The 21,851-nt window shown below is 49.0% G+C and overlaps 1 protein-coding gene across 1 annotated transcript; it reads right to left on the reverse strand.

Moving 5' to 3' along the window:
• Nucleotides 1-1,597: 1,597 nt before the first annotated feature.
• LOC102115343 (uncharacterized) lies at nt 1,598-21,590 on the reverse strand. The gene is made up of 7 exons (XM_074024727.1): nt 21,584-21,590; nt 21,166-21,332; nt 17,637-17,790; nt 15,033-15,121; nt 14,130-14,256; nt 9,189-9,290; nt 1,598-4,661 (listed from the first exon to the last, which is right to left on the reverse strand). Exons 1-7 carry the CDS (start codon nt 21,588-21,590, stop codon nt 2,869-2,871), a joined length of 2,439 nt encoding a protein of 812 aa, XP_073880828.1. The 3' UTR covers nt 1,598-2,868.
• Between the last annotated feature and the right edge of the window lie 261 nt (nt 21,591-21,851).

Raw genomic sequence — 21,851 nt, forward strand, 5'->3', positions numbered from 1 at the left:
TGGTCTCTACATGGTGATTACAATGAAATAAACTTGTATGTGTTTAAAAGATTTGAAAAGAAATATAAAAACTAAAAACAATATGACTTCTAAGGATGGCCAAATTGTCAGTGACGGCTTTTATGTTTTTGACCCAAAATTTCTGACAACTAAACCTATAGATATGGGATATAGATTTAAAAAACCATAAAGAGGATGGGTGCAATGGCTCTCGCCTATAATCCCAACACTTTGGGAGGCCCAGGCGGGTGGATCACACAGGAGTTCAAGACCAGCCTGGCCAGGATGGTGAAACCCCATCTCTACTAAACCTACAAAAATTAGCTGGGTGTGGTGGCAGATGCCTATAATCCCAGCTACTTGGGAGGCTGAGGCAGGAGAATCACTTGAACCTGGGTGGCAGAGATTGCAGTAGAGATCATGCCACTGCACTCCAACCTGGGCGACAGAGTGAGACTCCATCTCAAAAAACAAAAAACATAAAGAAACACACCCAAGAATGACTGGCGAGTCTCTCTGAGCTGCAGAATTACAGAGAATTTGTCTTTTATTTCATACTTCTTTACACTTTCCAAATTATCCTTAATGATGAGCGTATGGTATTTTGCTAAAATTTTTTCTGTTATAAAAATATATGGCTGGGCACGGTGGCTCAAGCCTGTAAATCCCAGCACTTTGGGAGACTGAGGTGGGCGGATCATGAGGTCAGGAATTCGAGACCAGCTTGGCCAATATGGTGAAACCCCGTCTCTACTAAAAATACAAAAATTAGCCGGGCATGGTGGCACACACCTGTAGTCCCATCTACTTGGGAGACTGAGGGAGAAGAATTGCTTGAACCTGGGAGGCAGAGGTTGCAGTGAGCTGAGAGCCTGCCATTGCATTCCAGCCTGGGAGACAGAGCGAGACTCTGTCTCAAAAAAAATATATATATATATATCTATATATGTATATATACACACACACACACACACACACACACATATATATATAATTATTAAATTAGAAATAAAACTATGTTTTAAAAATATGATTAAAAGTCTCCCCTTGGGAGGCAGGGCCTGCAGTGAGCCAAGATCGCGCCACTGCCCTCCAGTCTGGGCGACAGAGCGAGACTGTGTCTCAAAAAAATAATAATAAAAAATCTCTCCTTGGTCATGAATAAATAGTGATGCTTAAGAACATGACACTTAATAGAACAATCACTTTGCAGGCCAGGCACGGGAGCTCACACCTGTAATCCCAACACTTTTGGAGGCCGATGGAGGAGGATCACATGAGGCCAGGTGTTTGAGACCAGCCTGGCCAACATGGTGAAACCCCACTTCTACCAAAAATACAAAAACTAGCGGGGAGTGGTGGCAGATGCCTGTAATCCCAGCTTCTTGGGAGGCTAATGTAGGAGAATCGCTTGAACCCTGGAGGTGGAGACTGCAGTAAGCTGAGATCACGCCACTGCACTCCAGCCTGGTTACAGAGCAAGATTCCGTCTCTAAATAAATAAATAAATAAAATAAAAGAACAATAGCTTTGTAAAGTGTAGATCCTGGAAACATAATAAACAGAAACAATAGGACATTAAAAATGTCTATAAATATGTGAAACATATTTATATTTATATCCATATTTATATGAAACATTTATTGTTTAAGCCAACTGCAGATTCTGATATTTGTACCTTAAAGTTTTAAAGAAAACTAAAAATGTTACTTTAAAGGGTTAATCTTTACAGCTGTCTTCCCCCACTGAATATTCAGGCTCCAATTTAAGGAAGGATGAATCAGTTTAAAAAGCTTGGAGAGGCCAGGCGCAGTGGCTCATGCATGTAATCCCAGCACTTTGAGAGGCCGAGGTGGGTGGATCATGAGGTCAGGAGATCGAGACCATCCTGGCTAACACGGTGAAACCTCGTCTCTACTAAAAATACAAAAAATTAGCTGGGCGAGGTGGTGGGCACCTGTAGTCCTAGCTACGCTGGAGGCTGAGGCAGGAGAATAGCGTGAACCCAGGAGGTGGAGCTTGCAGTGAGCTGAGATCGCGCCACTGTACTCCAGCCTGGGTGACAGAGCGAGACTCCATCTCAAAAAAAAAAAAAACAAAAGCCGGGCGTGGTGGCTCACACCTGTAATCCCAGCACTTTGGGAGGCCGAGACGGGCGGATCACGAGGTCAGGAGATTGAGACCATCCTGGCTAACATGGTGAAACCCCGTCTCTACTAAAAATACAAAAAATTAGCCGGGCGTGGTGGCGGGCACCTGTAGTCCCAGCTACTCGGGAGGCTGAGGCAGGAGAATGGCGTAAACCCGGGAGGCGGAGCTTGCAGTGAGCTGAGAATGCACCACTGCACTCCAGCCTGGGTGACAGAGTGAGACTCTGTCTCAAAAAAAAAAAAAAGCTTGGAGAGAGCTGTTGTTGGTGAAGGTCCCAGATGAAATGGCATCCCTTTTGGACCACCCCCTACCTATACCACGACCTAGGGACATGGCAGCATGGAGGAAATACGCAAGGGAAGCCCCTGGAATGATCAGAACCTGTCCCAGTTAGTGAAAAACTGTGCCACCTTCCCTCTAGGGAACAAAGGAACAAACCATCTCAACATATGGCGCCAGCATCCTTCTCTGGGGAGTTCCTAGTGTTGATGAAGAGCAGATTGCCAAAAGGCCGTTTATGCACCTGGATCCATCTGTTCCTGAAGGCAACATTTTTCTTAAGGTTCCTAGTGTTGATGAAAGTGGGATGGAACCCAACAGCAGGACAGCCAGCTCATTACACACTCAGGTTGTCTCGTCAGCATGAGTTCTCTGATGATCGGCAAGCTGTGTGCCCCAAGCAAAGGCTTTCTCAAAATCATCACAGAGGTAGGCATCCTAGCCAGTGTGAAGCCTCCGGTGTTCAGTCAGGTGTGAACTCCAGCTGAAACCCTCTCCACACTCCTCACATGCGTAGCATTTGCTGCCATTGTGGACCTTCTGATGTTGGAGAAGGTGTGAGATCTGGGTGTAGGTTCTCCCACAGTCGCTACACTTGTAAGGCTTCTCTCCAGTGTGAATCCTTTGGTGTTGGATTAAGTGGATGCTCTGGTTGAAGGCCTTCCCGCATTCCTTGCAGGTGTAGGGCTTCTCGCCGGTGTGAATCCTCTGATGTTGAGTGAGGGAGGAGTTGTGACTGAAGGTTTTCCCACACTCCTTACACTTATAGGGCTTCTCGCCAGTGTGGATCTTCTGGTGCTCAATGAGGTGCGTGCTCCGGCTGAAGGTTTTCCCACATTCGCTGCACTCGTAGGGCCTCTCTCCGGTGTGAATCCTCTGGTGTTGAATGAGGTGGGAGATCTGGGTATAGGCTTTCCCACACACTTTACATTCGTAGGGTTTCTCCCCCGTGTGAATCCTCTGGTGGCGTGTGAGGGAGGAGTTCTGGCTGAAGGTTTTCCCACACTCGGTACATTTGTAGGGCTTCTCGCCGGTGTGGATGGTCTGGTGCTGAGTGAAGGATGAGGTGTGGCTGAAAGCCTTCCCACATTCATTGCATACGTAGGGCTTTTCCCCCACGTGAGTGCTCTGGTGCCTCATGAGGTGGGAAATCTGTGTGTAAGCCTTCCCGCACTCGTGACACGCGTAGGGCTTCTCGCCGGTGTGAATTCGCTGGTGCTGAGCCAGGGACGAGCTGTGGCTGAAGGCTTTGCCACACTCAGTGCACTCATAGGGTTTTTCTCCAGTGTGGACTCGCTGGTGCTGAGTCAGGGACGAGCTGTGGCTGAACGTTTTCCCACACTCGTTACATTTGTAGGGTTTCTCCCCGGTGTGGATGGTCTGGTGCTGGGTGAGGGAGGAGGTGTGACAGAAGGCCTTGCCGCACTCTCTGCATTCGTAGGGCTTCTCCCCCGTGTGGATTTTCTGGTGGCGGGTGAGATGGGAGACCTGTGAGTAGAACTTCCCACACTGGCCGCATTTGTAGGGCTTCTCGCCGGTGTGGCACCGCTGGTGTTTGATGAGGGATGAGCTCTGTGTGAAGGCCTTCCCGCAGTCCTTGCATTTGTAGGGCTTCTCTCCGGTGTGAATCCTCTGATGCTCAGTGAGCGAAGAGCTCTGAGTGAAGGTCTTGCCACATGCGTGGCAGGCGTAGGGCTTCTCGCCTGTGTGGATGATGTGGTGCTGAATGAAATACGAGCTGTTGCTGAACGCCTTCCCGCAGTCATGGCACTTGTAGGGCTTCTCCCCGGTGTGAATTCGCTGATGGAGAATATAGTCCGAATGGTAAATGAAGGCTTTCCCGCATTCCATGCAGTTCAATGGTTTCTTCTCCACGAAGGTCCTTTGGCGTTTCAAGCTCTTCCAGGGCCTGCCCCACTTCCGGGGCCTGTCTCCACGGGGCACTCGTTGCTTCCTGATGAGGGCAGAGGGCTGCCAGAGGCTTCTCTCAAGCTCGTTACATCCAAGGCCTCTCTCCCCCAAGGTGTCTCCCTTGGAAGTAGCAAATAAACACGTCAGATGCCTCTCCTGCTTTCTTGGGTCCTCCAGTGGATAGTGACATGCCAAGGGTTTCCCCGCCTGGGCATCTGCAAGCACAGCCCTTGAAGGTCCCTCTACTGGGGAAGCCGAATCTTCAGAAATGCTCTTTTTTCGAGGTGTCTCTCGAATAGTCACAGAGTTCGTCTCCAAGTCTGAAAGAAATGGAAAATACCAACACCATCTGTCCCAGGACAAAGCAAGCTGATTACTTGGAAGTGGCAGTGTAAACCTAAAAAAAAAAAAAAAAAAAAAAAGTTTCAAACTTGATGTTGCTATTATTATTTTTTTTTTTGGGAGAGTTTCTCTCTGTTGCCTAGGCTGGAGTGCAGTGGCGCCATCTCCACCTCCTGGGTTCAAGCAATTCTCCTGCCTCAGCCTCCCGAGTTGCTGGGACTATAGGCACCCGCCACCACGCCTGGCTAATTTTTTGTATTTTTATTTTTATTTTTATTTTTTTTTTGAGACGGAGTCTCGCTGTGTCGCCCAGGCTGGAGTGCAGTGGCCGGATCTCAGCTCACTGCAAGCTCTGCCTCCCGGGTTTTTACGCCATTCTCCTGCCTCAGCCTCCCGAGTAGCCGGAACTACAGGCGCCCGCCACCTCGCCCGGCTAGTTTTTTGTATTTTTTTTAGTAGAGACGGGGTTTCACCATGTTAGCCAGGATGGTCTTGAACTCCTGACCTCGTGATCCGCCCGTCTCGGCCTCCCAAAGTGCTGGGATTACAGGCTTGAGCCACCGCGCCCGGCTGTATTTTTAATAGAGATGGGGTTTCACCATATTGGCCAAGCTGGTCTCAAACTCCTGACCTCGTGATCCGCCCACCTCGGCCTCCCAAAGTGCTGGGATTACAGGCATAAGCCACAGCGCCCAGTCAATGTTGCTATTTTGAAAGGCATGGTGTACGTAGATTGATTCATGTTCTGACACGGAAGGATAGTCTCAATACACTCTAAAAATGAAGACAACCAAGTTGCAAACAGTTTATGTACACAGAGTTGTGTAGCCATGCTATAGAGTACATTTTTTTACAAATCAATAAGAAAAATGATAGAAAAAAATCTAAGAAAATAGAGAGGCAAGAATATGAGTAGACAATTCATAGAAGAAAAGTAAGAGGCTGATAAATACATGTTTAGATGCTGAACGTCAGCAATAGTCAAAACAATCAAATCATTAGGATGCTATTTTACCCATTTTAGATTGGAAAATATTAAAGATATCCAGTGTTGCCAAGGGAGCATGGCACAGATCTTCTCACACTATATTTGTAGGAATGTGCAAGAAAAGAGTGAACAAAAGGTCCATCTCACTCAGTGTTTTTTTTTTTTTTTTGAGACAGAGTCTCGCTCTGTTGCCCAGGCTGGAGTACAATGGCATTATCTCAGCTCACTGCAACCTCCATCTCCCAGGTTCAAGCCATTCTCCTGCCTCAGCCTCCCAGGTAGCTGGGACTACAGGCATGTACCACCACACCTGGTAAAATTTTTTTTTTTTTTTGTATTTTTAATAGAGATGGGGTTTCACCATGCTGGCCAGGCTGGTCTCGAACTCCTGACCTCAAGTCATTTGCCTCCCTCGGCCTCCCAAAGTGCTAGGATTACAGACATCAGCCACCGCGCCCAGCCCATCTCACTCAGTCTTTGTTTGTCTCTGCAGACATGGCAATGACCCTTGGCCAATCTCTGGGAACTAAAGTCCCGGGATGTTTACAAAGGTGCTGGGTCAGATGTTCTTCCATATGCTCAAGACCACGGGTCAAGATGTACTAGGTTGTCAGCATTGTTAACTGTCAATAGGAAGATGCATGATGGGCACCTGGTACCTGGACTGGGGTCCTCACCGTGGCTGGTCGTGTAGCAGGTATGTGCATACGTGACCAACTCTCTTCAAGAACTCTGGACTGTAAGACTCCAAGTGAGATTCCCTGGGTGGAGACACCTCATACGTGTGTCTGTGGTTTTGCATTGGTAGAAAAAAGCACATCCGTGTGACCTGCACAGGGAAAGGGAGGGCTGGAAACCTGCGTATGACCTCTCTTGCCTTTGTTAGTTCCTACTGTTCCTGTGTTACAAACTTTGCTGTAAACCGTCAATACAACTTGCCAAGTCATGTGACTCCTTCCAGAAAATTGCCAAACCAGTGGCTGGTTGTGGGACCCCCAAAACAGAGACATGACAACTAAATGCTATGTGAGATTCCTGAAATTATCCTCTTATCATTGGATTAGGCAATGGTATCTTAGATATGATGTCAAAATCACAAAGCAACACAAGCAAAATAGATAAATTGGACACTCAATATTAAAACCTAGGCTGGGCACATTGGCTCACACCTGTAATCCCAGCACTTTGGGAGGTCCAGGTGGGTGGATCGCTTGAGTTCAGGAGTTCAAGAACAGCCTGGGTAACATGGCTGAACCCTGTCTCTACCAAAAATACAAGAATTAGGTAGTGATGGCACATGCCTGTGGTCCCAGCTACTTGGGAGGCTGAGGTGGGAGGATCATCGAAGCCCTGGAGGTTGAGGCCACAGTGAGCCATGACTGCGCCACTGCACTCCAGCCTGGGTGACAGAGTGAGACCCTGTCTCAAAAATAACAATAATTTAAAAATGTAAACCTTTGTGCTTCAAAGACACTAACAAGACGTAAAAAGACAACTAATAGAATGGGAGAAAATTTTTTCCAATCATATGTCTGATAAAGAACTTGTTTCTAGAATATATAAAGCATACTTACAACTCTCTCTCTCTCTCTATATATATATATATACACACACACACACACACACATATATATATATATATATATATTTTTTTTTTGAGACAGAGTCTCGCTCTGTACCCCAGACTAGAGTGCAGTGGCACGATCCCGGGTCACTGCAACCTCTGCCTCCCAGGTTCAAGCGATTCTCCTGCCTCAGCCTCCCGAGGAGCTGGGATTACAGGCACCCGCCACCACGCCTGGCTAATTTTTGTATTTTTAGTAGAAACGGGGTTTCACCATGTTGGCCAGGATGGGCTCAATCTCTTGACCTCATGATCTGCCCGCCTCAGTCTCCCAAAGTGCTGGGATTACAGGCGTGAGCTACCACACCCGGCCACAACTCAATATTTTTAAAAATTCAATTAAAAAAGGGCAAGGTTCTCAATAGTCATTTCTTTAAAGATACACGAATGGCCAATAAGTACATGAAAAGATACTCAACATCATTAGACATCAAGGAAAATAAAATGAAAATCATGAGATTCCACTTCACACTCACTAGTTACATAATAAAAAAGACAGATAATAACAAGCATTGGTGAGGATGTGGAGAAATCAGAGCCTTCACACACTGCTGGTGGGAATGTAACATGGTACAGCCACTTTGGAAAATAGTCTGGCAGTTTCTCAAAAGGTTAAACATAGAATTACCCTATGATTCAACAATTCCACTCCTAGGTATCTACCCGAAAGAAATGAAAACATGCATTCACACAAAAACTTGTGCATGAATGTTCATAGAAGCATGATTCATAATAGCCAAAAAGAAGAAATAACTCAATGTTCACCAACTAATGAATAAACCAGTTGTGGCACATTCATACAATAAAATATTATTCAGCCATAAACAGGAATGAAGCTCTCATACATAATGCAATGTGAATGACTCTTAAAAATATTATGCTAGCCGGGCGCGGTGGCTCAAGCCTGTAATCCCAGCACTTTGGGAGGCCGAGACGGGCGGATCATGAGGTCAGGAGATCGAGACCATCCTGGCTAATACGGTGAAACCCCGTCTCTACTAAAAAATACAAAAAACTAGCCGGGCGAAGTGGCGGGTGCCTGTAGTCCCAGCTACTCGGGAGGCTGAGGCAGGAGAATGGCGTGAACCCGGGAGGAGGAGCTTGCAGTGAGCTGAGATCCGGCCACTGCACTCCAGCCTGGGTGACAGAGCAAGACTCCGTCTCAAAAAAAAAAAAAATATTATGCTAGGCCGGGCGCAGTGGCTCATGCCTGTAATCCCAGCACTTTGGGAGGCTGAGGCGAGTGGATCACAAGGTCAGAAGTTCGAGACTAGCCTGGCCAACATGGTGAAATTCTGCCTTTACTAAAAATACAAAAATTAGCCAGGTGTGGTGGCAGGCGCCCATAATCCCAGCTACTTGGGAGGCTGAAGCAGGAGAATTGCTTGAACCCGGGAGGCGGAGGTTGCAGTGAGCCGAGATAGCGCCACTGCACTCCAGCCTGGGTGACAGAGTGAGACTCCTTCTCAAAAAAAGAAAAAAAATCTATCTATCTATCTATCTATCTATCTACGAAGAAAGAAAGAACATACTTGAAGGAATTCCATTAAAATGTCAAAAGTTAATTTTTGGGAGACATGAGGATTATGAGGGATTTTCATTCTTGCTTTATTCTTATTTAGATGTTCAAAGTTTCATTTATTCCTCCCAACCCTAGATACTCATGTCACCCCCTTTTCACAGACAAAAAAAATCAAAGCACAGAGAGGGTAAGTGACTTGCCCAAGGCCACACAGCCAGGAAGCAATCAGCTGGAATTTGAACCACACAACCCGACTCTAGAGCCCATGATGATCACCCATGTGTTCCACTGCCTCACCCCTGACTGAATCTCACTGACCATGAGAGATGGGGTGGGAAGAGGGCTTACACCTGCTGGATATCAGCACCCACCTGGACAGGTAACTCGCCAGGCCTCTCTCTCCTCCGGCCTCGGCTCTTCCCCTCGCTCCAGACGGGAGATCACGTCGGGTTTGGACCCAGGCAGCCCTGCCCCTGCGGAAAGATACAGGAGTTGGCTGCGGGTGCTAGGATCACAGGGAGGTCTGCAGGGAAGGTGCACGCATTGAGTGCCTAATGGTTAGAAGCACAAATGACCAACGCAAGACTTATTTTTTGAGTGCTTAGCACCCTGCAGAGAGGCTGAGCCGACTTATTTGTTGCGTGCTTAGTACACTGCAGAGAGGCTGAGCTCTGACAAGGCTGTTTAAGGCTCCAGGTCTGTGCTGTTCAAGTTAACTGCACTGTGACAGCGTAAAAAACATTGTCTTCTATGTTTCGAAGACTTACTAAAGAAAAAAACCGTAAAATCTCTCAATCATTTGTTAATCGATTATGGTTAAATCTCTCAATCATTTGTTAATCGATTATGGTTTCAGTATGTCAAGATGATACGATTTTAGATAGCTTGAAGTGAATAAAATGTATTGTTAAAATTAATTTCATTTTCTCTTTTGTTTTAACATGACCACCAAAAAAATGTAAAATTACCTAAGTGGGTTTCTTATTTCTGATGGACAACTCTGGTTTAGATTCACTGGTGCGCAAAGCTTCCATCTCAAGGCTTCTAAATACATAAGTTAAAAACATACGCATTTTTTTTTTTTTGAGACAGGGTCTCGCTCTGTTGCCCGGGCTGGAGTGTGGTGGCACAATCAAGGCTCACTGCAGCCTCGACCTCCCGGGCTCAAGTGATCCTCCCACCTCAGCCTCCTGAATAGCTGGGACTACAAGCATACACCACCATGCCTGGCTAATGCTCAAATTTTTTGTAGAGATGGGGTCTCACTCTGTTATCCAGGCTGATCTTGAATTTCTGGGCTCAAGTGATCCACTCACCCCGAATGTTTCCTTTTTTTTTGAGATGGAGTTTCATTCTTGTTGCCCAGGCTGGAGTACAATGGTGTGGTCTCAGCTCACTGCAACCTCCGCCTCCTGGGTTGAAGCGATTCTCCTGCCTCAGCCTTCCAAGTAGCTGGAATTACGGGTGCCCGCTACCATGCTCGGCTAATTTTTTATATTTTTAGTAGGAATGGGGTTTCACCATGTTGGCCAGGCTGGTCTTGAACTCTTGGCCTCAGGTGATCTGCCCACCTTGGCCTCCCAAAGTGCTGGGATTACAGGCATGAGCCACTGCACCCGGCCTGAACGTTTTCATTTTGATGAAACTGTCTTGAATCACTGTAGACAAACCTACCATCCCTGATTATAACATGAGATAATTACAACAATAGTTAGGGTGATACTAAAAAGCAAATATCGGCCAGGCGCGGTGGCTCAAGCCTGTAATCCCAGCACTTTGGGAGGCCGAGACGGGTGGATCACAAGGTCAGGAGATCGAGACCATCCTGGATAACACGGTGAAACCCCGTCTCTACTAAGAAATACAAAAAACTAGCCGGGCGAGGTGGCGGGCGCCTGTAGTCCCAGCTACTCGGGAGGCTGAGGCCGGAGAATGGCGTGAACCCGGGAGGCGGAGCTTGCAGTGAGCTGAGATCCGGCCACTGCACTCCAGCCTGGGCTACAGAGCGAGACTCCGTCTCAAAAAAAAAAAAAAAAAAAAAAAAAAAAAAGCAAATATCTATTAAGGGCAGACTGCGTGCCAGGCATGTTTCTAAGCTGGTTAAATGTATTAGCTCATTTTCACCCTTTGGGCAGGAAACTGAGGCACAGTCTAGTGTTGTGTGAGCAGGAATGGAAGAAACACACAACACTGCAGGAAGTCACCGAGGGTGGAGAAATCAAAGGAAACTTCCTGGAGGAGGTGAGCCAAGAGGTGACTAGACTAGGGGTGAGGAGGAGACGAATTTTGGTTCAACAAACATACCCGGCCAGGCACAGTGGCTCACGCCTGTAATCCCAGCACTTAGGGAGGCTGAGGCGGGTGGATCATGAGGTCAGGAGTTCAAGACCAGCCTGGCCAAGATGATGAAACCCTGTCTCTACTAAAAATACAAAAATTAGCCGGGCATGGTGACGGGTGCCTGTAATCCCAGCTACTCGGGAAGCTGAGGCAGAGAATTGCTGGAACCCAGGAGGCAGAGGTTGCAGTAAGCCAAGATCGTGCCACTGCACTCTAGCCTGCGTGACAGAGCAAGACTCTGTCTAAAAACAAACAAACAAACAAAAACAAACATGCCCAAGGACCTCCCGGTCTCCCTGTGCCAGTCCCTGGCATTGCTGGAGATAGAGAAATGATCTGGACACTCCCCTGTGCTTGAGGGGGTCTCAGGCTGAAGGGGGAGGCAGACCTGGACACAGTTACAATCCAGGGTGACTCCGAGATTCCTCTCCAACAAGGATCCCATCCTCCCTCTGCCTTAGGTGCCCAGGCCTGTGGTCACAGCCTTCATCTCCGATAATGGCACCAATCTCCCCATCTCGGTGTCAGACACCCCCTCCCACCTCCCAGCCTCCCAGGGACTTTCTCCACTATACTTTATCTTATTATTTCAATTTTATTTTTTGAGACAGGATCTTGCTCTGTTGCCCAGGCTGGAGTGAAGTTGCACAGTCACCGCTCACTGCAGGCTTGGCCTCCTGGGCTCAAGCCGTCCTCCCACCTCAGCCTCCCGAGTGGCTGGGACTACAGGTGCCCACCACCACATCTGGCTAATTTTTAGTTTTTTGAAGAGACAAGGTCTTGCTATGTTGCCCAGGCTGGTCTTGAACTCCTGACCTGCTGAGCACCCCTACCTGCCCTGCCCCTCTCGGCCTGCACTGAGCTCAGCACATAACAGCCCTGCTGTGGTTAGAACCAAACAGCCTCCGACCTGGGTGCTGGCGCCCAAGAAGCCTAAGGACATTGCCGCTAAGGCTTTTTTTTTTTTTAAGACTGTCTCTCTCTCTTGTCCAGGCTGGAGTGCAGTGGCATGATCTCAGCTTACTGCAACCTCCACCTCTCGGGTTCAAGATTCTCCCACTTCAACCTCCCGAGTAGCAGGAACTATTTGAAAAGGGTAGAAACTGAGGATCCGAGAGGTGACAAGGATTATCTGGGCCTCGAGATGGCGCTGCTGAGGGAATGAAGAGGACAACACAGCTGGAATGAGAGCCAGAGAGGCCGCAGTTAGACACGAAGTCTCAGCAGCCTGGGAATGGACGGCAGAGGCGCACTGCTCCCTCCTACCCAGAGGACCTCCTGGCTGCTGATCCCAGGCCTGCGGGGGACGAATGTCCCAGTTGACCTCAAATACCTCTCAGATCCTTCCTCCCTCCATTTTCTCTCCTCTCCTCTCTCCTCTCTTCTCCTTTCCTTCTTTCTTTTTTTTTTTTTTTTTTTTTTTGAGTCTGGAGTCTCTGTCACTCAGGCTGGAGTGCAGTGGCGTGATTTCGGCTCACTGCAACCTCCGCCTCCCGGATTCAAGCGATTCCCCTGCCTCAGCCTCCCGAGTAGCTGGGACTACAGGTGTGCACCAACACACCCGGCTAATTTTTCGTATTTTAATAGAGACGGGGTTTCACCATGTTGGCCAGGCTGGTCTCAAACTCCTGACCTCAAGTGATCTGCCCTCTTTGGCCTCCCAAAGTGCTGGGATTACAGGTGTGAGCCACCGCCCCCGGCCTCCACCAGGGGCTTACTTGGAGCTTGGATCCAGAATTTGCAACAGACAACTGTATGTTTTCTCCCCACTCTCCAAAATGATCGTTTTGTCATTTCTTCCTGCTCTGTGCTACACGTCACCCTCTCTTTTCAGCTGTGGCCCTCCCTTGTCACTCAAAGAAGCCATTGGTGTAAGAAGCTCCACCTTCCCCACCATGCATCCGGGCAAGGAACCGACATCTCTATCCTACATCCCGCCTCTGCCCTGGGTTTCTTGGAAACCGTCCCTGCTCCAGGCCCGGGCCTGCCCTTCTGCTGGCGCCCGAGCTCACCCCACCTCACCCACTCAACAGGCAAGGCCTTGGCTCCTCCTATCAGCCCTGCTGTCTATGGAATTGCTAATTTATCCTCTCCTATCCTGGGTTGAATGACGTTCCACAAAAATTACGCCCATCCAGAACAGCAGAACGTGCCCTTATTTGGAAATGGGGTCTTTCCTGATGTAATTAGCTAAGATGAAGTCCTACTGGATTAGGGCAAGTCCTAAATCCAGAGACTGGCATCCTTTTTTTGAGACAGAGTCTTACTCTGTCACCCAGGCTAGAGTGTATGCTGCGATTTCAGCTCACTGCAGCCTCTGCCTCCTGGGTTCAAGTGATTCTTGTGCCTCAGCTTCCCCAGTAGCTGGGATTACAGGCGTGCGTCACCACGCCTCACTAATTTTTGTATTTTTAGTAGAGCTAGGGTTTCGCCATGTTGGCCAGGCTGGTCTCGAACTCCTGACCTCAAGTAAGCCTCCTGCCTCAGCCTCCCTGTCTCTACTAAAAATGCAAAAATTAGCCGGCATGGTGGTGCGTGCCTGTAATCCCACGACTCGGGAGGCTGAGACAGGAGAATTGCTTGAACTCAGGAGGAGGAGGTTGCAGTGAGCTGAGATCACGCTACTGCCCTTCTGCCTAGGTGACAGAGTGAGACTCCGTCTCAAAAAAAAAAAAAAAGAAGCTGGGGGCACAGGCTGAAGAGTGTGTGGGATCCACATTTTACAGGACAGGCCAAGAGACTTGGGCCTTCCTAGCTGCTGGGACTCCAGGATCAGCTGGCAGAAAGAGAGGAACAGAGAGGCCAGGCACGAGGGACCAGCGAGAGGAGCACAGAGGCCCCCAGATGGCAGGGGATGGATGTGAATGAGAAGGGGGTGCCAGGGGGCATCAGAGAGAGTGCTGGGGGCATCAGAGAGGGATCCAGGGGGCATCAGGCCTCCCCCAGGGGGAGGGCAGGAGGAGGGGTCTCACCCAGGGAGAGAAGGTTCCGGTAGTTCTCTAGCATCACGTCTCGATACAGCTCCCTCTGGTCAGGCTCCAGCCAGCCCCACTCCTCCAGGGTGAAGTCCACGGCCACATCCTTGAAAGTCACTGATTCCTGCAAGGGCCAATTTCATTCCGTGGAGGGGCACGTCCTTCTGGAACTCGGGGGCAGAAGTGTCAGGGGTCAAGAGCCCACAACAGCCCCCTGGGCTGGAACATTCTGATTGTGCAGAATCAGGATGCCTGAATCCAACTGGCCTATGGGAACCCAACGGAGGCAGAAACTCCATAGGCACCTTGGTAGAAAGTAAACAAGGAGCCCTTTCACGTGACTCTTTACTGCCATCTGTTGGGAAGTCATTGTAATATGCCAATTAATTTAGCGTATGACAGTTTACCACACTGTCTGAAAACTGCTACCAGTGTAAGAGGTGTAAGCTGTGAGTCCTGCCCGGGATGAGGCATCCTTGTGCAGTGCATAACCTGCACAGCTCTAAGTGACAGTCCTAAGAAATACTTAAAAGAAAAAACCGTCAAGCCGTTGTGTGCAGGAGATATTCGCAAGCCCTATTCTATCCCAGACCCCATCTCTGATCCTGACCCCCATTCCTGTCTCCAGGGATGAGGCTCAGGGGTGAAGCAAAACCATCCAGTGCCCACTTTGCCTGGGACCCGAAAGGCTGCAGGGTTAGATGAAAGACTTTTAGACTACATGACGCGGTCCGCATTCTGCCTCTGGCCCCTGCTCTTCTGCACTGCCCAGCTCCCCTCTCCTCATGCCCCCTTTCCCAGAATTGGAAGAGTCAGGAGACCTTGAGATCATGAGCAGGGATGAAGAGGGCCCACTGGAGTCCACAAAGTCATCTTGGGGAAGAGAAAGCCCAGACTCACCTGGCCCTCGGCCATCAGGGTCCCATTGGCCATTGCTGGGTCCTGGGCATGTGCCTCTGGGAGAAGGGTCCAGGCCAGGGCCTGAAGAGCTGGAGGAGGAGACCACAGCAGAAAAGGGGTGATTCGTGACCCTGACAGACAGACGCTTTCCCCAAGACTCCTGGTCACAGAAGGGGCCACGGTCCCCTAAGAGTCAAAGCAAAGACCCAGGACAGGCTACCTGAGGCCCCCATTCCATACCAGTGACAACAGCCAGCAACCATGAGGCTGTCTCACCTTCCCAACACAAAAGCTCTCGGACACAGGAACTATGGTGATCCCTAAATGAGGACATTGAGGCACAAGACGTCAAGACTTGCTCAAGTTCATGGAGACAAAAAGTATCAGAGAAGTCTAGCCACAGGGTCACACCTATCTTTTTTCTTATCCTTTTTTTTTAGATGGAGTCTCACTCAGTTGCCCAGGCTGGAGTGCAGTGGCACCATTTTGGCTCACTGCAACCTCCACCTCCCAGGATCAAGTAATTCTCTTGCCTCAGCTTCCTGAATAGCTGGGATTACAAGCACCCACCACCATGCCTGGCTAATGTTTACATTTTTAGTAGAGATGAGGTTTCACCATGTTGGCCAGGCTGGTCTCAAACTCCTGACCTCAGGTGATCCACCCACCTTGGCCTCCCAAAGTGCTGGGATTACAGGCGTGAGCCACCACAGCCTGCCTTATTTTATTTTTGAGACACAGTCTTGCTCTGTCGCCCAGGCTGGAGTGCAGTGAGGTGATCTTGGCTCACTGAAATTTCCACCTCCCGGGTTCAAGTGATTCTCGGGCCTCAGCCTCCTGAGTAGCTGGCGTTACAGGCACCCGCCACCATGCCTGGCTAATTTTTGTATTATTATCATTATTTTTATATGAGATGTAGTCTCGCTCTGTTACCTAGGCTGGAGTGCAGTGGCATGATCTTGGCTCACTGCAACCTCCACCTCCCAGCTTCAAGCAATTCTCCTGCCTCAGCCTCCTGAGTAGCTGGGATTACAGGTGCGCGCCATCACACCAGGCTAATTTTTTTGTATTTTTAGTAGAGATGGGGTTTCACCATGTTGGCCAGGCTGGTCTCGAACTCCTGACCTCAGGTTATCCACCCCCCCTTGGCCTCCCAAAGTGCTGGGATTATAGGTGTGAGCCACTGCGCCCAGACCAGGGAATTTTTAGAGAGGAGAAACTTGGCAGATGCCACCTTACCCATGTGAGTGAGGCTGATGTGGTGTATGGGGGGACAAGCCGAGCCCAGGGTCCCCAATCTGATGAGGAGACAGCATCACTCCTAGGGCATCCCTGCCAAAAGCGCGTGACCTAAATCTTATTATGAAGAAGCACCAGACAAACCCAGACCGAGGGACATTCTGCAAGTACATGGTCTGTAATCTTCAGAACTTCCAAGAGGAGACTGAAAACCGGTTCCAGATTGAAGGAGGCCCAACAATGCGTGCAATGTGTGACCTAGGATTTCCTGTGGCCATTAAGGACATTATTGCAGCCAGCTGTAATCCCAGCACTTTGGGAGGCTGAAGTGGGAGGATGGCTTGAGCCCAGGAGTTTGAGACCAGCCCAGGCAACATAGTGAGACCCCGTTTCTACAAAAAAAAGTTAAAAAATTAGCCGGGCATGGTGGCATGTGCTTGTAATCCTGGCTACTCAGAAGACTGAAATGGGAAGATCGCTTGAGCCCAGGAGGTCGAGGCTGCAGTGAGCTATGATTGCACCACTGCACTCCAGCCTGGGTGACAGAGCAAGACCCTGTCTCAAAAAAAAAAAAAAAAAAAAAAAAAAAAAAAAAAAAAAAGAAAGAAACAAAAAAGAAAAGAAAGAAAAAGAAAAAAAAGACAAAAAGACATTATTGGAAGAATCATCAAAAATTTGAATAAAGTCTATAGATTAGCTATTAGTATTACATCAATATTTCCTCATTGTGATCGTGGTGCTATGGTTATGTAAGAAAATGACCTTGTCTTTGGAAAACACAGAGATTCGCTAGGAGGGCTGGGGAGTGGGAGGACGCAGAGACCGAGAGAGAGCGACAGAGACCCACAGGGACGGGGACAGAGAGGCAGAGAGACGGGGCACAGAGATTCAGCGAAAGGGGGACAGGACCTGGGGCGGCAAGGGTGAGGGGAAGATCAGAGAGAGATGGGAGACTCAGAGAGAGAAGAACAGATGCTCAAGATAAGGGGAGCCGAGACCGAGTCTGTGCCAGTGCAGTGCTGCTCTCAGGCTCTGGGGTCAGAATCTGGGTTGCAGCTCTACCAGCCTGAGAGAAATCGCGGAGTCTCCCCGAGTCTCAGTTTCTTCAGCTGCAAAGTGAGGAAAGATAGGTTCCCCTTCCTGGGAGAGCGCAGCAGTCCCAAGGTCCGCCGGACTCCTTGCAAACAGCAGGCGCCCAATTCCTGAGCGCTGAGCCGTCTGAGCCGCGCTGATACTAGGTGGGACTCAGGGAATGCCAAGAGGGGGCGGGGCGTCACCCACAGCGCCCTCCCCCCTTCCACCCAGACCCAACTCGGGCCCGCCCCCGGAGCTTCTGCTAGCCTGTCTGTCCCGGCCCGCACCCACCTGCTCCGGTCGGGTCCGCGAGGTCCGTGCGTTCAGGAGGATTTCGCTGGACAGCCAGGCCTTCCCTTCCTCCGACGGGCCCCGGAACGCGCCTGCGCGCTCGCTGTCTCGGAACTGTAAGTCCCGGTACTTTAAACTCGGCATCGCGACTGGACTACATTTCCCAGAAACAATTGAGGCTCAGGCTCCTCCCGGCCTAAGGGCTTCTGACTGCGGGGGAATGCTGGGAAATGGAGTCTGGGAGCAGGATGCGGAGCGGGAGTGAGGGGACTGTATTTGGATACATACACAATAGCTTTTGGAGGAAAACTGGTATTTGGGACATGCCTGACTGTACTGGCACGCGAATATCCCTGTTTTAGGCAGAGGCGATGCCACAGTCCATTTAATCCAAATTTCTCCTACCATGGCTGAAGTATTCAGGATAGATAGAAGTTGGCACCATGTAAACTGATGGTGAATGAATTGAACCACTGTTATTCAATTTCCCTGGGCATCTGCTTTCCTGTTTGCTCAGTTTCACCCATCACTTCTTAAAGGGCAGTGTGGTAAAGGCAATGGAGCCTATCCTGGGAGCTTGGAGATGTGTGTTCAGGAGTGCAAGGATGGTTTGATATTAGGACATTACACAATTTATCTTTTGACCTTTCCGAATATATCAATATGCAACCATGTCTATAGATACTAAAAAAACCTTTGGTAACATTCAGTAACCCTAGATGCTGAGAAAGCTTACAAAAAAAAATTCTGTAACCAGTCATTTCTAGATAAGCTGAATAAATTGAGCATATATTTATATTGAACAACAATAGCGACAATGTTAAAGAATTACTGGCCTCTTCTTGTGTTTATGTCCATATAATCAAAACCTCATATCAGGCTTTATCATAAAACACTAAAAGAATTGCCAGGCTGGGTGCAGTGGTTCACACCTGAAATCCCAGCACTTTGGGATTTCAAAGAGGGAAGCTAAAGAGGGAGAATCACTTGCACTCAGAAGTTTGAGACCAGCCTGGGCAACATAGTGATACCCCCAACTCTACAGAATATAGAAAAGCTAGCCAAGCACAGTGGTGAGCACGTGTAGACCCAGCTACTCAGGAGGCTGAGGTAGGAGGATCAATTGAACACAGGATGGCAATGCTGCAGTGAGCTGTGATGGTGCCAGCCTGGGCAAGAGACCAAGACCCTGTCTCAAAAAAAAAAAAAAAAAAAAAAAAAGTAAACCATATATGTGCTCATGAGCAAAAGCTAGGTGGCCCATTGCCAGAATGAAATAATAATAGGTGTTACTTATTGACAACACGTTGTGAGCTTTACTAGTTGACTGAGCTGGCACCACCACCCTATGAAGAAGGCGTTGCTCTCCCTATTTTACAGACAAGGACACTGAGATAGAGGATTTATGTCATCCCCCCAAACTCCCAGAGCTAGTTGAGGACGGAGGCAGGATTTGAATCCAGGTCCAGCCCATATTTGCAACCACTTCATTTTACTGCTGCCAAGTTTGCTCCTTTTTCCTTGCATCCTGATAACCAAATGCTCCAAGCACAGGTTGTACTGTCAGCTGAGGCTCTAGAGTCAGGGTGGCATGGAGCAGAGCCTCAGCTAATCTATAATAGGCATGTCATATTGTGGAGACAAAGGTGACTCCATCTTGGATGGTAATCTGCCTTGTTGACTTCTGATTAATCCTAGTCCTGGGAATGCCTTCTTATTTCTACTTTACTTACTGTCTCTAGTGTAAGAACATGTCAACCCTGATGTTTTCACACTAATTATAGGCTATGACACAAACAGCATTCCTTTTTTTTTTTTTTTTTTTTTTCTGAGACGGAGTCTTGCTCTGTGCCCCAGGCTGGAGTGCAGTGGCGCGATCTCGGCTCACTGCAAGCTCCGCCCCGCCGGGTTCACGCCATTCTCCTGCCTCAGCCTCCCAAGTAGCTGGGACTACAGGCGCCCGCCACCTCGCCCGGCTACTTTTCTTGTATTTTAGTAGAGATGGGGTTTCACCGTGTTAGCCAGGATGGTCTCGATCTCCTGACCTCGTGATCCGCCCGTCTCGGCCTCCCAAAGTGCTGGGATTACAGGCTTGAGCCACCGCGCCCGGCCTCACAAACAGCATTCTTGCCTGTTCTGGAGGGTTGTCTTAACCCTTGTCTTGCTAAAGCAAGTATTCCCCTTCCGTATGTGAGATAAGCCTTGGGATTAGGGAGTAACTGTGTGGAGATAGATCTGTCCTGCTGCCACCCAAGACCCCATGCTTCCCTTTGTAAGTTCCCCAAATAAATCACCCCTTACCAACGAACTGGGTTTGTCTCCCTCTTTTTTGGTTTATTGGATCCTTCCACATTTGGGGATTATTTTGCATAAATAGTCCTTATATGGAACACACATGAACAAGGAGTAAGCCTTCATCACTATAAGCCATGAAGGAGGTTGTGGGGGTGTTACTGAAGCATAACTACTTATCCTGGCGGATACAACTGTCTCCAAAGGCTTTGATGAAGCTGAAATTTGATATTAAATACAAGTTATTATCAGAACTTTGCAAGTCATTAACTGCTCTGTGCCTCAGTTTCCTCATTGTACATGGGGCAATAATAAGTACCCTCTTTATCAGGTTATGAGATTTGAATAGGTAGATAGAAGTAAAGCCATTAGAACAGTATGTGACAGATAGAAAACACCATGTAAGTGTTTGCTATTATTAAAAACGCGTTAGGCCAGGCACGGTGGCTCAAGACGGAGTCTCACTCTATCGCCAAGCCGGAGTGCAGTGGCACGATCTCGGCTCACTGAAACCTCCGCCTCCCGGGTTCAAGCGATTTTCCTGCCTCAGCCTCCATAGACGCGCACCACCACGCCCTGATAACTTTTGTATTTTTACTAGAGACGGGGTTTCACCAACACGCCCTGCTAACTTTTGTATTTTTACTAGAGACGGGGTTTCACCGTGTTGGCCAGGATGGTCTTGATCTCTTGACCTGGTGATCTGCCCACCTCAGCCTCCCAAAGTGCTGGGATTACAGGCGTGAGCCACCGCGCCCGGCCCCAACTGTGACTATTTGCTCTTCCTTCCACCTTTTCCCACGACTGCTTTCGGAAAACACCTACTTTTCTTACAAGAACAAGTTCTTACAGCCTCTCCTGCAGTAAACTTTCTCTGATTTCCACCGAGCTCAGCCGGAGCTGGCAACTCGCTCTCTTAGGTTCGCACAGGAACATTCCAGTATCTTAGATCCTATAGGGCTATGTGCTAACCGCCGTGTTGTAATTCTTTGTAACTGTCCGTCTCTCTCGCTCCAGTCTCATCACACTATAATTTATGTAAGTCTTAATTATCTGTTTATTCCGCACTTCTCCCAGGAAATTTCCAGGAATTTGAGGAAATGTCTGGACCTGCAGCATGAAGACGTTAAAACAAACCCGTAACACTGCTCACCACTGGCCAAGCAAAAAGTATTTTGGGACCACTAGTTTGCGACCCTCAAACTTGAGTTTTTCCCAGGTGCTGCAGTCTGGCTACCAGTTCACAGGTGCGCGTGAAGTCAAGAACCTCTGACGCATCTGCGGTAGCTACGTCCCCGGCCAGCGCACAGGCGACGGTGACGTAGCGCGCACCAGGAAGAGAGTCGTCATGGCAACCAGCGTTCCGTCGCCCGGCCACGTACGCAGGAGACTGGAGCCGGCTCCCTGCGGAGGCGCGGAGTCGAGAAAAAGAGGAGGGTGCAGTTCTCGGATATAGCGAGACCCAGACATTAGGGCCTAGTTCCCGCGGACTTTCAACGCGGAGTAATAGCCAATGCCGCGTAGGACAGTGCGCCTGCGCAGGCTGAGTCCGTAAACTACCATTCCCAGAGTCCTTCCGGTTGCAGCCAGATCAATTTCAGAGGTTGACGCCAGTGCTCTACCTCTTCAAACCTGCTCATTCAAGGCGCACGTACTGCGCATGTGCTAAAATGGTATCTTGGCAACGGATGGCTGGAACAGAGAAGTCAAGGTTTCGACCAATCAGAAGTCGCGCTCGGCCGGGCGCGGTAGCTCGTGCCTGTAATCCCAGCATTTTGAGAGGCCGAGGAGGGCGGATAACTTGAGGTCTGGAGTTCGAGACCAGCCCGGCCAACATGGTGAAACCCCGTCTCTACTAAAAATACAAAAATTAGCTGGGCATGGTGGCACATGCCTGTAATTCCAGCTATTCCGGAGGCTGAG

Source organism: Macaca fascicularis, chromosome 19, assembly GCF_037993035.2.
Source record: "Macaca fascicularis isolate 582-1 chromosome 19, T2T-MFA8v1.1".
In the NCBI taxonomy this organism is placed as follows: Eukaryota; Metazoa; Chordata; class Mammalia; order Primates; family Cercopithecidae; genus Macaca; species Macaca fascicularis.